The sequence below is a fragment of the Cyprinus carpio genome, chromosome A1 (genome assembly GCF_018340385.1).
Source record: "Cyprinus carpio isolate SPL01 chromosome A1, ASM1834038v1, whole genome shotgun sequence".
Lineage (NCBI taxonomy): Eukaryota > Metazoa > Chordata > Actinopteri > Cypriniformes > Cyprinidae > Cyprinus > Cyprinus carpio.
In genome coordinates this window covers 8,358,709-8,377,740 of record NC_056572.1, presented here as the reverse complement: position 1 = coordinate 8,377,740, position 19,032 = coordinate 8,358,709, and the positions used below count along the sequence as shown (strand labels likewise).

The 19,032-nt window shown below is 36.4% G+C and overlaps 2 protein-coding genes across 3 annotated transcripts; one reads left to right on the top strand and one right to left on the bottom strand.

The window, feature by feature from the left end:
• Positions 1-330: 330 nt before the first annotated feature.
• Positions 331-10,207, top strand: LOC109086894 (equilibrative nucleoside transporter 4-like). Its single transcript, XM_042737816.1, has 11 exons — positions 331-495; positions 1,137-1,262; positions 1,847-1,978; positions 2,096-2,209; positions 2,359-2,487; positions 2,575-2,649; positions 5,110-5,378; positions 6,301-6,433; positions 6,985-7,172; positions 7,261-7,501; positions 8,959-10,207. Exons 2-11 carry the CDS (start codon positions 1,139-1,141, stop codon positions 9,108-9,110), a joined length of 1,557 nt encoding a protein of 518 aa, XP_042593750.1. The 5' UTR covers positions 331-495; positions 1,137-1,138; the 3' UTR covers positions 9,111-10,207.
• Positions 10,208-13,357: 3,150 nt separating this feature from the next.
• LOC109086892 (F-box/LRR-repeat protein 18-like) lies at positions 13,358-18,132 on the bottom strand. 2 transcript variants are annotated; one of them, XM_042737726.1, is made up of 5 exons: positions 17,937-18,132; positions 17,340-17,453; positions 14,860-16,436; positions 13,982-14,200; positions 13,358-13,866 (listed from the first exon to the last, which is right to left on the bottom strand). In XM_042737726.1, the coding sequence occupies exons 1-5, from the start codon at positions 17,955-17,957 to the stop codon at positions 13,716-13,718; spliced, it is 2,082 nt and encodes a 693-aa protein (XP_042593660.1). In that variant the 5' UTR covers positions 17,958-18,132; the 3' UTR covers positions 13,358-13,715. The 2 variants fall into 2 exon arrangements, with proteins under 2 accessions (XP_042593660.1, XP_042593622.1); XM_042737688.1 differs by having other exon boundaries at positions 17,256-17,453; positions 17,937-18,131.
• Positions 18,133-19,032: the final 900 nt, after the last annotated feature.

Here is a 19,032-nt window from a genome sequence, read left to right as displayed (position 1 = left end):
ATGGCAATAAAAATATTTATCTTTAAGAGTGTAAAATTTAAAATAAATTGTAAATGTTATTCATTCATTCATTCATTCATTCATTCATTAATTCATTCATTCATTCAATTCATCTCGAATCAGTGATATAAAACGTAGATTTTTATTGTGACAAGACAGTAAAACAGTAAACTGAATATTTTATTCCTGGGCAGTGATGGTGGAAATTTTCAATAGTTTATTTATTTATTTGTATTTATTTATGTATAGCCAAGAATTTAAGGAACTGTGTTTATACAGATATGAACCCCCTCTATAGAAAGTGTGACAACTAGCCCCGGTGATCAATTGTTAAGCGCGTGATGATTCCGTGACTTGCTCAGGAGGGCGGGGAGCCTCGAGAGAGAATGAAGGAGCAGAAAACGAGCATCCTCGAATAACACCGCTTGGAAACGAGACACTGGATCTTAATTAAAGATTATTCGCTTGAGGAAGTGAATGACATTAGAACATCAGGTAAGAGACCTGTTATCCATTCACGAGAGCTAGCGACAGCTCTGATTGATGTTCAGTTATTATCATACTGTACGTGTCGATTGCATTTAGTTGCGAATATGTAGGCTATAAGCATGTCAAAAAGACAAATGATCCGTCGTTCCAGCAGCAATGTGATATAGTAGGCTATTTCAGTTTTATTTTCCCGCCGTAGAAAATTACACTATGACATTGAGGCTCCATATTTCTAAAAATAGCTTTGGTGGAACGGTCAGGTGACCTCGACGTGTCAATGTTAATCTCGCGTTTATCACCTAGTCCGGCTGACTAGTCTAACTGTGTTACATAACATGCCGTAAAATTTAAACCGCGCGCGGTTGGACAAAGTCAACTGGCAGGAGAGAAACAACACTTTCATGCCCAGATGCTTCAAGTGAAAACAGGTGTAGGAACAAATACAGAACCACTGCAATGCTTGGTTGAATAAAACGAAAGAATAGATTTTTACTTGCACAGTATAGGTCTATAAAATTCAGGGGATACTGAATATATATATATATATATATATATATATATATATATATATATATATATATATATATATATATTTAAAGCATACATGTTTTTGCCCAGTAATATGAATTCTGACATTTTTTCCCCAGGCATGTACTCTGAGGAGTGGAGCAGAAATCGGCAGGGTAGAGAGAAGGCTGTGATCACGAATTTCAGCTTCAGCCAGCTGCCAGAGGAGGAGAAGAGGGGTCGGATAAAATCTCACAGTGGTAATGGTGAGTTATGAGCAACAGTTAATATTAAGCAATAACCGAATATACTAATCAGGGCTATGAAAATTGCACATACAAAAATACATTAAATTGCATATACACATATATCTGTGTGTGTATATATTGATGTATTTGATGCATGCATTAAGGTTATATCAAATGTGGATACGATGCATGAATTTCTGAAATAATGCATGCATTAGTGAAAGGATTCCCAGACTTTTTTGTCAGCCAAACTCTTTTGACATTAAATATGTACTTGAAGTTCTCCCGGAATTGTATATTTCAATAATATAACAACAATTACATTCACAACTCTCTGATGTTGGTTAAAAATATTTGGTAACATTTATTTTGATTATTTTTATTTTTATTTTATTTATTTATTTTTTGTAAATTAATTATTACCTTTTTGTCAAGTCACAAACCCCATGCAATTTCCTCAAAACCCTGCATTAGTGCAAGACACCATAATGCACAACACAAAAGCATTGAGTTGTTTTTTATTCATTAAAACAGGGCTCAAGTTTATCAAATTCCACTGTCATTCTAGTTGCTATTCATTTAAGCTTGTGTCTTCTTTTCAGACTCAGAGGAATCCATTCCTGATGATCGCTACCATGGCATCTACTTTGCCATGCTGTTGGCTGGTGTTGGCTTTCTACTGCCATACAATAGTTTCATCACCGATGTGGACTACCTCCACCGCAAATTCACAGGTTTGATGCGACCAACCTGTCACACATCACAGGAAAGACAAAATTAAATTCACAGATCTGTAAGTCGATAAATGACAGCTATGCATTGCAGTCTAAATACTTCTCTTCTATTGTCAGGCACCTCTATTGTGTTCGACATGAGTTTGACTTATATTCTGGTGGCTCTCAGTGCTGTCATTGTGAACAACGCTCTTGTGGAGAGACTGAGCTTAAACACTCGCATCTGTGTGGGTGAGAACATGCAAAAACCACCTCAAAAGAAAACTATGTAAAGTCTAAGACAAACTCACACGCGCCCCTGCACCATTTTCTACATGTACGCACATAGATTCTTATTTTTCAATTGCAATATCAGTAATTATCCTGTGTTTCATAAATAGGATATCTGTTTGCATTGGGACCTTTGGTGTTTGTGAGTGTATTTGACATCTGGTTGGAGCTGTTTGACACTCAGCAGTCCTATGCTCTTACTCTAGCTGCAATTGCCATTGTTGCATTTGGATGCACAGGTAAATATATACAAGCAAGCATGCTCTTGCGACTGGCCTACATTGTGCTTTTGTGATCTGTAAACTTTGTACTTTTGACCTTTACAGTGCAGCAGTCCAGTTTCTATGGTTACACTGGGATGCTGCCCAAGAGGTACACACAGGGCGTGATGACTGGAGAGAGTGAGCCAAACTTCCATCACCACATGACTGAAATTATAACCATTATATTGGAATAAATGTAATATTTACTTCACATTAATGCTCCCATTCTCATTACCGTAATGCATTTAGTTTTAGATTTTTTTTTCCATATCGTTATCAGTGAAGATTCTCAGTAATTTAATAATATAGTAAAAAAAAAAAAAATGTAATACAAGTATTAAAGAGCTGGTCATATGGTATTTTAAAGTGTTGGACTCACCTACAACAGGTTTAAAAGCATCTTAGGTCAGAAAATGTAATTTTCTCAGAATATACATTTTATTTCAGAATCATTTTTCAATGATTTTGAAACGATTCGTTCGAAGCAGTTCTGAGCTTAAGGTTTGTAAACCCCTCCCTTCCATAAGCATACTCTGTCCTGATTGGTCAGCTGGCCAAGTCTGTTGTGATTGGTCTTTCCATATAAAATGTGTGTCAGAAACAAAACTCCCATTACCATAATTATTTTTTTGCCCGGAGATTTTTTTTTTGCCCCGGAGGGTTACTTGTAAACAGAGATCCTGTAAGCTTACAAAAATGGCATCGATATTACCTTATCAATTTGAGCCCGAGTCTAAGTATTTCCGTTTGTATTTCGCGGGCAGGCAGTGATTATTCAAATGTGTTACCTTGTTACGTATATAGGTAACAGGCAGAAGACTTGCAAATATAACGACTCGTTAAGACGGTTCAGAGTTGACTCTTTCTTTTGAAAGATGATATCTTTATTTATGATGCTCGTTTTTGATTAACAACTTTGCAGACTGTTTACACTGAAGGAAAAAATCTATTTTTTGAAAACCCATATGACCTGTTTTTAAAGGAATAGCTCAACCAAAAATGAAGATCTAAGATGTAGATAAGTTTATTTCTTCATCAGAACAAATGTGGCATTACATCACTTCCTCACCAGTGGATGCTCTGCAGTGAATGGGTGCCGTCACAATGAGAGTCCAAACAGCTGATAAAAACATCACAATAATCCACAATTAATCCACACGACTCCAGTCCATCAGTTAATGTCTTATGAAGCAAAAAGCTGTGTTTTTGTGAGAATTCATCAAGTTGTTTTAACATTAAACTGTCACTTCTGACCAAAATACCGTAATCCATAATAGCGCTTCCTCCAGTGGAAAAATTATTTTCACATCAAAATCCAACAACATATTTGTTTTGAATTCTTTTCAACTGTTTTCACTTCTAAACAGGGCTTGATCAGTGCATATTTCTCTGCTGATTCAAACGACACTACTGTATATTTTCACTGGCGAAAACAATATTATGAATAGAGGACAAATTTTAATTTTTGGCTGAAAATTAAAGGGGACATCAGATGCCTATTTTTCACAAATTGGTACTCTTTAGGGTCTTCATGAAATGTCTGTAACTTACTTTGGTTAACATCCCTCAATGGTAGTGTAAAACAACACCCTTTTTACCTTGTCAAAAAACAGCTCTGTACACAGCGACCCGTTTCGGTGCACGTCTCTTTAAATACTAATGAGCTGTGCTCAACCAGCCCCTCTCTACCATAGAAGAGGAAAGCGATCTGGACTTAATCATAAAAATTATGAAGTGGAAGACTTCTTCTGGAGGTGCAACTGGATCACGAACAGTGGGTACTGATCCATCCTTGAGTTTTAACTTTTTAGCAAAACTTTCCTTGAATTGTCCCTCATTCAGAAAGCAGTCTGGAGAAAAATGATTTGTGCAGACATAAACTAATATAGGTATATTTGGTGGCGCATTACCATCAAAAACAAAACTAATCCACTGTATCCTCAGAGGCTTTGATGTTGGGACAGAATGAAGACTCTTGTGTTTATTTTTACATCCAACTATAAACAATCTACATTGCTTATTAGACATTGTCGCTACAGCTGCTCAAGCATAGAGAAAATGGCGGACAGCGTACAACAGGCTGAGGGTGGAAATATGCTAATACAGGACGGTTCATCAGTCGTGGGTGGGGCTTGAGCAATATGATGTCATATTGCTCAGAAAATCAAAACGGCTTGATAATTGAGACTGTTTAAGTTTTTGGGGGGGATTAAAAAAGGAGTGAATGGAATTTTATCATTTTAGGGTGGTTGTGTCCACACACTGCTAAGACAATATAACACCATGTAAAAGTGAATTTTGCATCCAATTTCTCCTTTAAAGGCAGTAAACCAAATACAGATTCTTAAAAAAAAAATTACAATTTTATTATTTCATTTTATTATTAAATGTATATATAGATATAATATAATATAAATTAAATTTTTCACTTTTTTTTTTTTTTAATTATAAAACAATACTAAAAAATGAATTAGTGATATATTGTTTTTCCAAAATATGAATTCACCCAATTTTTATTGATCATATGTAATGTTTGTTTGACTGTGTTGTACTTGATATATATATATAAATATTTTTTGTCAATTATGGTTGTTTCAGGCACTGCAGGAGTTATTGTTTCTCTGAGTCGGATTTTTACAAAACTGCTGGTGGAAGACGAGAAGAACAACACCATCATCTTCTTCCTGTTCTCTGTCTCAATAGAGACGCTCTGTTTTCTGTTACACGTGGTGGTCCGACGGACAGACTTTGTCCGTTATCACACCGACAGAGCTCGTCACAGCTGGCTCAAAGGACAGATTAATAATTTTACGACGAAAAACCACAGTGGCTATCAGATACATTATGACAGCAGCGCAGAGGAAGAGGTAATTTCACGCATAGAAATAATGGTTTGCACTTGACTTTTGGGATTTTTTTGGATGTGGGTTCTGTCTATATGTTACTGACAGGTTTTGAAAGGTTTCTGTGGGTTTGTGGCTAACTATTTTCCTTATTACATTTCAGGAAAAGTTATCTATTAACCATGGCAACAAAATGGGTGTAATAGGTTTTTCAAAACTTAATAAGCTCCCTAGCTAAATATTGTTTCTGGATGTATACACACTTCTGACACAAGGCAACCTTACAATGCACTGTGACAAACCATAGCAAAAACACTTTATCCAAGGTCATAGACATACCCTCATGAAAAAGAAGTGTGCTTGAATATGCACTTGTAGTGTACTTGAAATATTAAAAGTATATTTCTAAAAAAATTTACTTGGAGAGAATATATTATAAATAAAATAAAACCAGTACACTTTATAGAGTATGTTTTTTAACACACGTAAGTACACTTTTAATAAAGTGCACTTTGTAATAATGTCAAATTAAAAGTTTTACTTTAAAGTATCATTTAAAACTTTTTTTTTAATAACTTTTTGTCATGCTTTTTAAAGGAAGTACACTTATTTTGATGTGTTGACTAAATCTGCTAAACTACTAAAGCACATCTGAAGTAACTGAAAAATGGAAAATGGCCGAATAATAATAAGCACTCTTTTTAAAAATATGCCAAAGTGTACTTCTTTTTAACAAAGGTAGCCAAGGAAAGTGTTTATTATAAATATATTTTTTATTCATTGAAACGTTTTCGTAGAAAATGGTTCCATCTCAATATATAATGATTAATTTCTCCCAAATTTGTTGTAAGCAGTAGACAGCTCCCAGATTTTGAGATAGTCATTGTTTAGGATGATTTGCTCAAAGATAAAATTGACATTGACTCATGGCAGTTCCACAAATTAGGATGGAGTGGTGTCAAGCACAGTTGACGAAGCTGATGCAGTTAATCTGGGTCACGGTTCCCATGGAGACGGAATATACGTCAGATTTGACGTGCCCAAACCAGACACCAAAAGGACCTGGATGAGCGTGAAGGGTGAGCTATTCAGTGAACAGACTACAAAACAAAGTTAAAGGAATAGTTCACACAAAAATGAAAATTTACTGAGAATTTACAGGCCACCCAAGATGTAGATGAGTTTGTTCCTTCATCTGAGCAAATTTGGAGAAATGCAGCATTACATCACTTGCTCACCAATGGATCCTTTGCAGTGAATGGGTGCCAACAGAATGGGAGTGCAAACAGCTGATAAAAACACCACAATAATCCACTTTTTCAAGACATTAATTGATGGACTGGAGTCGTGTGGATTACTTATGTATTATTGCAATGTGTTTATAAGCTGTTTGGACTCTCATTCTGACGGCACCCATTCATTGCAGAGGATCCATTGGTGAGCAAGTGATGCCATGCTAAATTTCTCCAAATCTGTTCTGATGAATAAACAAAATCATTTACATCTTGGGTGGCCTGAAGGTGAGCAAATTTTCATTTTTTGGGGGGGTGATCTGTTGCTTTAAGTCTAATTAACATTGCATTTTTAGGACTGACATTTCTTGACATTACATATGATGACTTTCTTACAGAGCTGCTGGATCAGAGGTGTGCTGTTGCCCGGATGATCTGGCCCTATATGCTCTCAATTTTGGTGACATATTTCATCACACTATGCCTGTTCCCTGGTTTGGAGTCAGAGTTACGGAATGACACACTGGGAGAATGGTTGCCTATTCTCACCATGGCTCTGTTCAACATGGCAGACTTTGTGGGCAAGGTGAAATGAAGCTGTTTGATGTCATCTATGAGCATATATTATCATTTAAAAATGGCAAATGTTCAAAGCTCTTTATTTCTCTCTTTAGATCTTGGCAGCGTGTCCGTATGAGTGGGGTGGTGTCCAGCTGCTGGTGTGTTCGTGTTTTCGCGTCCTCTTTCTGCCACTGTTTGTGATGTGCGTGTCGCCCGTGCAGCACCCCCTGCTGGCGCACCCAGCCTGGCCCTGCTGCCTGTCTTTGATGCTGGGAATCAGTAACGGATACCTTGGCTCTGTACCAATGATACAGGCGGCAGGCAAGGTGCCACTTCAGCAGCGAGAAGTGGCAGGTGAGTATGGCTGACGCACAAGTTAAACATCTGTTACTCAGGAGATTTAGGGCTGTAAGTGTTATCAGTTATGCTTTGAGAAAAAATGTGAATGCACTTGTTGAATTACTGTAATAGTAAATATCTGTTAAGTTTCAAATTTTTAGATTTGAGTTTTAAAACATCAAATTTACCACTCTAAAATTATTTAAGGATGATCAGAATGTTCTTAGTACAAATATTTCATTTGATGCTCTCTTTAGCTTATCAAAGTTTAAACCACCTGTCCTCAGAATAGAAATAAATACCTAATATTTTGGTAACAATTTCTTTGTACTTTTTGCTTTGTACTTTATTTGTTTTGCTTTTTTAATCATTTCCAATGTAAATCAGATGTTTGGGGTTTTAGATATTTCCCCTTATTTTAAGTCCCTCATCACAAAAAATAAAATAAAATAATGATAAAAAAAATATGGCTACTATATTTAATAAATATGTGGTGCAATATAAAGCATGTAACTGATACATTTTTCTGTCAGTAGGTTGCACAGAACGTATGCGAATACATAATACATCAAATGTTTTTAAACAGATTATAGCTACACTGTGTAAGTTTTCAGAAATATTTACTACAGAATTTGAGTATATAAAAACTTGTTTTGTCTTACCACAGTTCAGTACAGCAAGCCTACAGTAAGGCTGTATATTTTAGAGCTGTCTGGACTGATTTCCAGGGAAATTCAATGCCTTCGTTATTCAAGGGTGTTTACGTCATGTCCGCAAATAAAAATAAGAAGGTCCGGCTACAAGTGCGTGTCGTGCAGTGTGGTAGTAGTAGCCTCAAGTCATATTATTCAGACATCCGTCTTTTCTGTTATTTAGGGGAGAGTTTTGATGTTTTAAGATGATCACCTGTAACCTCAGGTAGACGTGTACACCTCAGAAGAGCAGAGCCGAAGCCCATCTTCCACAAGCAACTGACCGCTCCAACCACTAGAGGGCAGTTACACACAGTGTAACTTTAATCTAAAATCGACACATAAGCTTATTTATTTATTTATTTTGCAGTTGCCTGAGTCACAGTACTGAAAAATTCAGGGAGATCTCAGATATATATATATATATATATATATATATATATATATATATATATATATATATATATATATATATATATATATATATATATATATTTTTTTTTTTTTTTTTTTTTTTTTATATATATATATATATATATTTTTTTTTTTTTTGTAAACATTTAATGAGCAGTAGGCTATCTGAGTTGATATCGAATTCTGTCAAAAACTGTTGGCCAATTTTTGGAGACTTCTTATAATTGGATTTTTTCCAATGATAATAATTTGAGAAGCAGTAGACTTGTTGTTTGCTTACCATTTAATCTCATCTCTGTCTAGGAGAATCAACTGATATATTGAAATTTTATTTCATTGTTTTTTTCTTCAATATTTTTTTTACAGGGAACACCATGACGGTATCATATATGGCGGGACTGATGCTCGGGTCTGCTGTGTCTTACTCAACATACAGCCTGACCTCACAGGCACATTCTATGCACACACTGAAACTCAACAACACACTCACATTGCACAGGTATATGCCTGGCCACTGAGCGTCTTTCTCACATGCACACTGTTTTGTATAATTGTTAATGTAAGAATAAAGAACATTTCCAGAGACTATCCTTGCTGAAAATACCAGCTTAGACCAGAGTTTGCATGCTGATCCAGTCTGGTTTATGCAAGAAAGTCTGCTGGTTAAGCAAGTTAAGAATCCCAGTTTGGGACACCAGCATATTAGAATTTCATTGTACGGACCAGCATCCAAAACTCAACATATGCTGGTGAGCAGCTACATATGCTGATTTGTTCATCAGGGATGTTGGCTTATATAAAATGTGTTGATATATTCATTAGAGTATTATCCAAGACTGTCTGAATAACTACCACCTTGGTAAATAAATTGATGTATGACTGTATCTGTCATGTTTAAATGTATAACCATCATGTGTAATTTACTGTAAGGTAAGGTCGATATAGTCGTGTTGGTGTCTTGTTTTAGATTATATTAACTTTCACCTGTTTAAACCAAGGTTAGGTAACAAATAGTTTCATTATCCACAAAACATCTTATTCTGGCCAAAAAGCACCCATTGAGACAGGATGGCCAGGTAAATCTGTAAGTGGAAGGATTTACAGTTCACAGAACATGTTTTTGTTTTGACAAAAGTGAGATGAGGGCAGTGGAATGGGGAAAGGCACGTTGCCAAGTTTTTAGAACATGCAACGGTCAAACACATCAGTCTATGGAGTTTTAATAGAAAAACAACGAGCAGTGTAAATTGCCCCTAAGAGTCTAAGATTTTACGGATCTTTCAAACTTTGCCAAATACAGCAATTACTGTAGCAGCCTGGGAAGCTGCAGTGCTTGTGTTGGGGACAAGTTGTGGAGCCCTTTCCCCTCGTCATCCCGTCATTTACTGTCCTTTTTAAACTGTTTCTGTCAATAAAAGAGTGAAAAGGGTAGAAAAAGATTGGAGCTTGTCATTTTAAGAAGTCTGCTTGTAGGTTTTGTTGAAGTTTGCTGATTTTTTTAGTAATTTCAAAATGCCCATGTCCTGTTCAGAGTCAAGAGCTCTATCCGTTACAATTCAATCCATTATAATGAAATCTTCAATGATTTCTTCTAATAAAATGTACTCCAACTTTTCGTTATTGTTTGTTTTCCTCCGTTGACACTGGTTAAAGTATCAGAGCCCTATTGTGACTGACAGCTTGGTACCTTTTGATTGTTTGACACAAAATCTTGGTATGTTACATTATTTAGAGTAATCAGATGCAAAAACACATACGTTTTTCTAGAAGTATCCAGTACACTGTTTGCATTATTGATGATTTTCATTAGAGGTTAATTGAGACATTATAATGATAATGATCATTTGATTAAGAAATACAACATAATATCACTCAATATAGATTCCCCCAAAATTCTGACAGGAGATATTATAGTGATTATAATTTTCAAGTTTCTTGTCAAGCCTTAAATGTCGATGTCGATTTAGAAGCAATTAACTGCACTACTCCAACATTGTTATGGTATGTCACTGTGTACTATTTCAAGACTTTTAGCTGAAATAATGGTGTAGAGTGTAAAATATTTAACAGTATATTAGATGAAGTAATATTTCACTCTCAAAATCCTGCACAACTTTGGCTGAACGACCAAAGAGAAGTGACAGCATCAGCACATGAAGAAGCAGTATGATGAAGAGGATGAGATGATGAATTATCAAATTCTCTGCATGAACAAGAACTACATGTGATACTTTTTTATAAATGCTTATTCTGTATAATATTTAAATAACATTTAAACACACCTAAATTTTAGCAGTACAAGTCAAAGATCAAGCTATTATCAATGAAGAGACAATCATGCAAAAATGTAAATAACATGATACATAACGCCTTCCGTGTAGTAAGTAAACGTACTATTAGATACTCAACAAATAATGAATAAAATGTAAAAGGCCAAAGTCAGCTCTAAAACTATTACAGTACATACCGACACCAAAGGCAAGGATACACTGGTGTTGCAATGAGATGGGCGAGCGTTTCTAACCTCCTGCTTTGCCATTTAACATTTTTAAGCAACACTTTTAAGGAAATGAGCAGAGGTCCATAAATGTTTTCACTTGTGTCATGTGTTTGTCATACTTTTTTCAATGGACATTTTTGTAATAATGTAATTATGATTTTATGATCTCAAACATTTGGTAAATCGAGACTGAATCTGTGTTAGAGTTGTGGCTTAGCAGTAAGCTAGTAGAAATGTGCGAAACATCAGTTATAATCTAATGCATGTCTGTTCAATAAAGAGGCAAAGAAGCTAAAAATATTTTTTTCAATTTAAATTTTTTATTTTATATTAGTGTTAAATAATACTCAATTTATACACATTATAATTGTTTCAATGATTAATTACAGCCAAACATCTAAGAACTGAAAATAAGAGAATTACAACTAAGGGTTTTCTTTATGACTGAGCTAATAAGTATAATCATTAAGTAAGAAGTAAAAATAACAACAAAGAAAACATTTGATAAAGTTTCTCTTTCAGATAATAGCTCACTGGTGCTTTATTTTGAAAGAGCTCATTTCGCTGGAGGTTCTGTAGAGCGATCAAACAACTCAAATGATGCAACAATATAAAGCTTTGCCGACTCTGTCTTTAAATCATTCACAGTTTTTTCTTTGGGAGGAATGTTCTTATTCTCTCCAATAAACCCTTTTGAGAACTGACATTTCTTATTGTTGTTTAAGCATCTCTGGATCTAGAGATATTGTGCAAGCTGGAAAGATTTCAGATCCTATGTTATTTTTTCTTTAATATGACAGTGTAAAAGAAGACTAAGAGTTGTTATCATAGCAAAAGGTATTAGCACAAAGTAAGTTATTTTACTTTGAAGGTTAGATGTGAATATTATGAATGAAAGACTAAGAGGATAAACAGCAAATATGTTAGTGTTATCAATACATTTTTAAATGACTCCATCCACACCACAAGAAAAAAAACCATCCCTACAACCAACTAATATAAACAACAAAAACTAAACAATAAAATGATACAACCTTTAGGAGAATTAGAGTAGTATTTCACTTACTTGAGGTTCAATGTACTACTCGTCTTGTGCAGCTCTTTAGCCCTTCAAACTTGTAGCTGAGTACAAGGGAATCTTCTTGCCAGTGTCATAAAATGTGGCATAATAAGGAACATAATCGACAGATAGACTAGGCTTTTGCAGATGAGTAGGTAGCACTGCGTCTGGTCTTCAACCAATGAGCAACCTCCAACTGATCTGCTGAGATCATCACCACATTCAAAAAACAACCGAAGACACACGCATTAATCAACATCCAATATTTATCAGAGTTATGGTCTCGCAATTAGAAGAAAATCTTTTCCCACCATTTCACAGAAAGTTTTGTGATCAGACATTCAGTATTTTATAAGCTTAATACCACAGCCAGTGATCCTGTGGACAAATTGTATGATATGGCAGTGATTCTAAAAATTGTCATATATCAAAACATTACAGTTTTTTCTCAATTACTTACACACTATAACTGATAGCACAACATAACACAGCAGTACTTTACATGAGAGAACCTTCATATGTACAGTGAAGATTGTAGCAGGTCTTTTGTGTGCTTTTTGTCAGAAGATCAAGAAACTGCTATATATGGCAAATATGGTCCTTACTGTAATGTTTTTGACTAAAATATTTGATTTTGACATGGAAGTTTGAGATTTGTTGGTTTAAGATTAATATTATAGTTGTGAGAAAATGGTGAATCGTTTCATGAACTGTGGTTGTTAGCAATCAAGAAAAATTAACGTTACTGAAAAATAAGTTGAATTACTTAAATTGATTTTGTGATATAAAATTTCACAATATTTAAGAATATTAATCTGTGAATCCTTTATTTGTAAGACTTAAAGGATTTATATCAAAAGTTATTTTGAAAACTCTAAACAATCAGACACCTGTCAGCAAATTACAATTCCCTTTCCTTGATATGTTTATGAGAAAAGAACCTCATTGAGACCATGCAGTAAACTATTCATTGTAAAGGTGATTTAAAGGAACAATTTGCTCACAAATCAGACATCTCAAATTCTCTAATGAACTCCCGCTCTTCTATTATGTGTGAGAAACTACAGACGTCTGATAATCTAAAGGTCCAACAAAGTGGTTGTAAAAACAGAACTGCTCATTAAGTTCAGATGGCATGAGCCTAAACTGTGGCTATAGCATCTCAGACTAAAAGACAGAGAATATCTCAGTGAACACAAAGCATGAAGATATGAACAAGGTTTTATTTTGGCACATACCCAAAGGTGACATTTCAACCTGGTAAAGAGACCTCTTTAATGGGAAATGATGACCTTATTAAAAGGTGTGATTGTCCATTTAGCTCACTTATATTTTAAGTGAAAACAAATGTGTTTTTTTCTGGAATTCTTTCACCAGACTGCTAATATATATATATATGTGTGTGTGTGTGTGTGTGTGTGTGTGTATGTGTGTTTGTTTTTAGATAAATAAAAGGAAAATCCCTACAATGCATAATTCTGACTTCTCTCTCACAAAAGAGCACAGGTCAAGCACAGGTCACCACCACATGATTTCCATTTCCTGATTCCGCCTGGGTCACAGTCACTGTTTTATGGGCTCTTCAGCGACACGGCTTTTGAAAAGTGTGATCTCGTCCAGGTGGCAAAGTGGCATACCTCTGATCACATTGGCCAGGTCCTCGTGCATTAAAGGGTAAATCACCACACTAAGGGCTGGACGAGTTATTGAAAAACTGCAGGAGGAAGAGAAAAAACTAGTAAATATTTGACATACACCAGGTCACTTGGTGAAATTATTCACTCATTAACAAAGTCTTTATTATTAAGAATTCTTTAAAATTAACGAACCTTTCCAACAGGGTTTTCTGCAGTGTTTTACAAGCCACCAGGGTACCACCCATGAACATGTGGCACATGATGACATCAGCGCAGCTCTGCATGAAGGACACAACAGCGGCGGGCTGGAAGGTCCCATGTCGAGAAACTAAACACACACGCTGCAGCTGGTGACATTGACTGAGTGCTTCAAAAAACGCAGCATTCGCATTAAAGTAGGGCTGCTCCAGCCTGCAGTTTTACACATATACAAACAGTGAATAAATGTAGTGAATAAATTAATGAAATTAATCAATTTATAAATTCTTAATATTAATTATATTAGACATTTCACCATTCTGCATAGTTCTGCATGCCCTAATTTATACAAATACATACTTCTAATTTTATTTTATTTTTTTATTTAATTTTTTAGCAGGAGAAAAATTCAGATGGGAATAAAACTACAGACTAACTCATGTAATTTGTGTCCCCATGACAAACAATTATGAATTATGAACAAGTTGAAGTGTTTGCAATTTTTAGTGTAATACTTAACATAAAACAAAACATAATTCACATTGTATTGATTATGATTAATGGGCCATGTTCAGCTAACTGCACAGCTGATATACGAGGGAAAAATAATTAAATAATTGTAAAAGGGACAAAAATATAGACATTATTGTAAGGAAATAATACAAAATTCAAATTAATATTATAGAGTACAGCAATTCTGGAGTTATGGTGCTACCCCCTACTGTGGAGCTACAGTCTTAACATGAAAGGATTTTATGGCATGGCTGGTGAAATGTCATAGAAAAAAATATATATAATATTTTGTAAAATGTCTACACTTAAATTGTTGACTACATTTTGTTCATGGAGTGTGTAGTTGCGTGTGTGTTTACCTTAAGTCCCTGAGTTGTGTACAGTGGGAAAGAGCCTCCAGCAGGGTCTGCATGTAGTTCATGGTCTTTAAAGAGCCAAGATTTGCCAGCGATAACACACAAAGGTCCTTGCATCCCTGAACCAGCTTGATCAGTCCTGTCCCCTTCAGAACTCCCGGTAAGTGAGCAAGGGTGAGCTTGCGCAAAAATTTCATCCCTCCTAAAGCAGCCAACTCACTGTCTCCGACGTTGTAGGACCAGCGGCACGCAGCAGGGTCCTTACGGATGGCCGGCTCATTCCGTGGCATGGCAGAGGAAAATCCTGCGCCAATCAGCTCCAGCTCCACTAGATACGGGCAACCTTGAAGCAGAGGCTGAATGCACAAGCCTCTATCTTGCCGCTCTTCACCCTGACCCACAGTGACCTCTGTTGTGGTTCGATATGTAGGCACACCGATGCGGCTGCTCTTTTTAAGGCCAAGAAGTAGTGACCTTGAGGAGTGGTCTGTATTGGAGTCTTGGGTGTTCACAGGTGCTGGAGGGGATTGTGCCAAGGCACACACTGGAAGTGCCAAGGAGCACAAGGAAGTGAGACGCCCTAAAGCGCCACACAAGTGTCCATCCTGCCCAGCGGGAAGAGCATGGTGGTAGTGCGTGGCAGATAAGTTAAGATGAATAAGATGCGGGCAACATTCAGTAAGCGATTTAACGCTCTCTGCGTCCATCTCCTCCTCACCCTTCCCGCAGCTCTCGGCGAGAGGCCCTCGGCCACAGCCACGCAGGTTGAGACTCTGTAGAGGTGTGAGGTCACGCCCTGCGCTAAGAAGCACATGTAGAGGGTTGAACCCTGGAGATGAACAACGTGAGACATTTAGGTAAGTAGGGCAGCCATGCGCCAAGACCCGCCCAAGTATAGCACCATCCAACCATGTACGTGGAAGCTGCAGAGCACTAACAGTGTTTCCCACCGTTGACGCCATGCTCTCCATTAATGCCATCATTGCAACTGGCCTTGGTGGCGCGGGGCCTGGCACAGACAGTACCAGTCCCATAAGACCTTCCGGGACTCTCATACTGAAAACAGCCAAGTAGAGTGCCAACAAAGTGCGATTGACTTCACCAGGTGCCAGTCGTGCAGAGAACCAACGCAGGTTCTGATAGTGTGGCACGCTGCTCTGGCCCACCATCAGCTGCGCGCAACCGCCCGCTTCCCTCCAACCCTCGCTGGCCTCTAGATAGAGGTGCAGGCGGCGTAGGGCGCTGCAGCATGGCACAACACCGTACGAGGGAGTCAACAATGTCTGCTTGAGCTCCTGCAGGCGTGCCAATGCAGACTTACCCTCGGCACTCAGGTTATGGAGGTCAAACCCCGGGCACACATCCAATGCCAGAGAACGAAGAGAACGAAGAGAGGTCAGCAGATGCGAGAGGCGAACTGAAGTCAATCGACAGCCTGAAAGGTCAAGGCTGACCAGAGCCTTACAGCGAGTGACCTGATCCACTGTAGAGCCGGCCAACCAGTAGCAGCCACTCAGGTTTAAAGTCTGGATGTCACTGGAAAAGTTCCTCAAGAGCTGCTTCACAGCATCGTCATTTGCCTGTGAATAGGAAGCAATGCAAAGGTAAGATTTTCAGGCCTTGCATAGTTAACCATTTGGTTGCCAATTCTGTGTGTCAATTTTTTAAAACCTATAAGAGAGGTAAAATGATCTAACTGGCTAATAAAGATGAGGTTTTGTTTCAAATTACAAGAATGAATTGATGAATGATATTGGTGACAAACAAATGGGATAAAAATGCCATGTGTGCCATTATTTTCCAGAAAAAGTATTTATGAGTATTTATTTTCATGTACATTTGATTAAATAAATTACATTATGTGTGAAAAATGTGTGAAATTGTTTAATAATTAAAGTTAATTTATTGCATAATAATTAGTTATTTAATTATTATCATCTATAATTGTTACAAATAATTAATAAATAATAAACACAAATTATACATTTAAATTAGAAAAAATATATTAAAAATTTACATTTAAAATTATCTAAAAAAAAAAAATAATGTATGATTAGTGTGTGTGTGTGTGTATACCTACTTTCATAGTAAATGTGTATGTGTGTGTGTATTGAGCCAGTAAGAATGTTGGCAGTTACAGAAGAAATATACAGGCTTGAGCAGGCAAGGATTTTATGCTTCAAGTTTCAGGTTTAATTAATTTATAAAGCACATTTAAAAACAGCAAAAAAGGCTGATCAAAGTGCTGAACAACACAGAAAGAGAAAAACACCCCAAGACAAAATTTACACAGTATTAAAAGCCAGTTCTGTAACCTCAAATTAAAAAAAACACTGGTGTGTTTTGTCAGAAATACTTTAAGGTTCATGAGAGACAGTAAGTGTGTTTTTCAGGCTTACTGTGTATTCTTTATGCAGGTGTACATGGGCTCTCAAGCTCTTGTCCAGACAGAGAATTCGAAGTTTCTGGCACACTTGACTCACATTGAGCATCAGGTCATGGCTTGGAATGAATCGCAGGATATTCAGTAAAATCTCATCTGAGAAGTCTGAGATAGTGACAGAGGTCTGGGAAATGCTGTCTGAGCAGCAGAGAGCCTGGAGAGCAACAACAAGAAAGAGTCATTCAGGTTTTATAACTAAAAGAAGGAGCTCGTTGTTTACTAAATGTGAAGCTGAATTCCTGACTTCTAAATAATGTTATCACAATACCACTGTGGTAACCACTACTGTCAAAATAAATGTCTAAAAATGTCAGAAAGCTTTCTGAACGCTAGTCACTTTATTCAACGATTTATATGCTTGTTAGCAGTAATGTATTTACAGTATTTAAACGTATATTACAGAAGTAAAATCGTCAGTAATATTAAGGCAGAAACTATGGTTATCATGAAGATCTTTTGTAAGGGGTTCTGCTGATCTGTCCAACATGAAGACTAAATATCTTTCTATCTAAATAATTAAAAATACATGTATCCTAACAGTTTCAGACATTTTTTGTTTGTAAAATATAATAATCTTTGCATACAACAAAATGTAGCAGCTAACTAGCATGAATGATCAGCCCTCAGTGTAACTTACCGTTTCTATTTGATTATCCATGACGCTTTAAGGAAATTTGTTTGAATATGTACTTCAGCAATATACAAAAACAAATCCTTGCCATCTCAATAAATGTTTAACAATTTATCCATTGAAAACAATGTGATTGCCGCTGTAGGCATACATATAGCGGTGACAAGATGTAGCACCATCGGAACTTTTGAAAGACGTACCTATTTCCGGTACGATGCAACTAGTAAAAAGGTCCCCGAGTATGGTCTTTTTTTTCTTTTTTCTTTTTTTTTTTTTAATATATATAATTTTCATAGAACATACTATGCCATTTAACATAAAAGTCAAAAAGAATTTGAGGGATCCACTGGTGTAGTCTTAGCTTGAATGGACTATATATATATAACTATATATAACTATATATATATATATATATATATATATATATATATATATATATATATATATATATATATTATATATATATATATATATATTTCAGGGGCCTACACTAGGGAGGGGCCCACTGGCTGCTGGGAAATTATATTTTTCGAATAATTATTTGTATAAATGGGAGTTTGCTGCAGTGACAACAGCATTCTGTGAACAAACGCACACACTCATTTTCAGCAACGCCCTGCTTGTAGTAAATGTAGTGAATGGTTTGGGTTTAGGTTTCCCCCACAAAGTTTGTAAGAAGCCTAGAATGAGTGCTAGTCTGTGTGCGTGTCTCTATGTTAACCCTGCTAGAGTCCTGCATTCCAGGCCGGGCCCAATGGGCCCCGATTTTTTTACGCCCCTCGGGCCGGGCTTCGGGCCAGTTTTTACATCATAGTTCAGACGCGGGCCGGGCCTCGGTCCTGTTTTAGGCTTGTCTTTATTTTTTTATTTTAGACATCCATTAATTAATGATGAAAAAAATTGCTGCGCTGGTGGAAACCACATGAGACCATGCTACCGCGACTGTCAAGAGCAGCATCTCCTCATTAGACGCGCCTTTAGAGAGTAGTGCATCTTTACGGATTATTATCATAATGAAAGAGCTTTGTTTTCGATTTGTTTTATCTCGTTAAGTAGTAATTTAAAGCTTTCTATAGATATATTTATCATGTCTGTGAGGCAT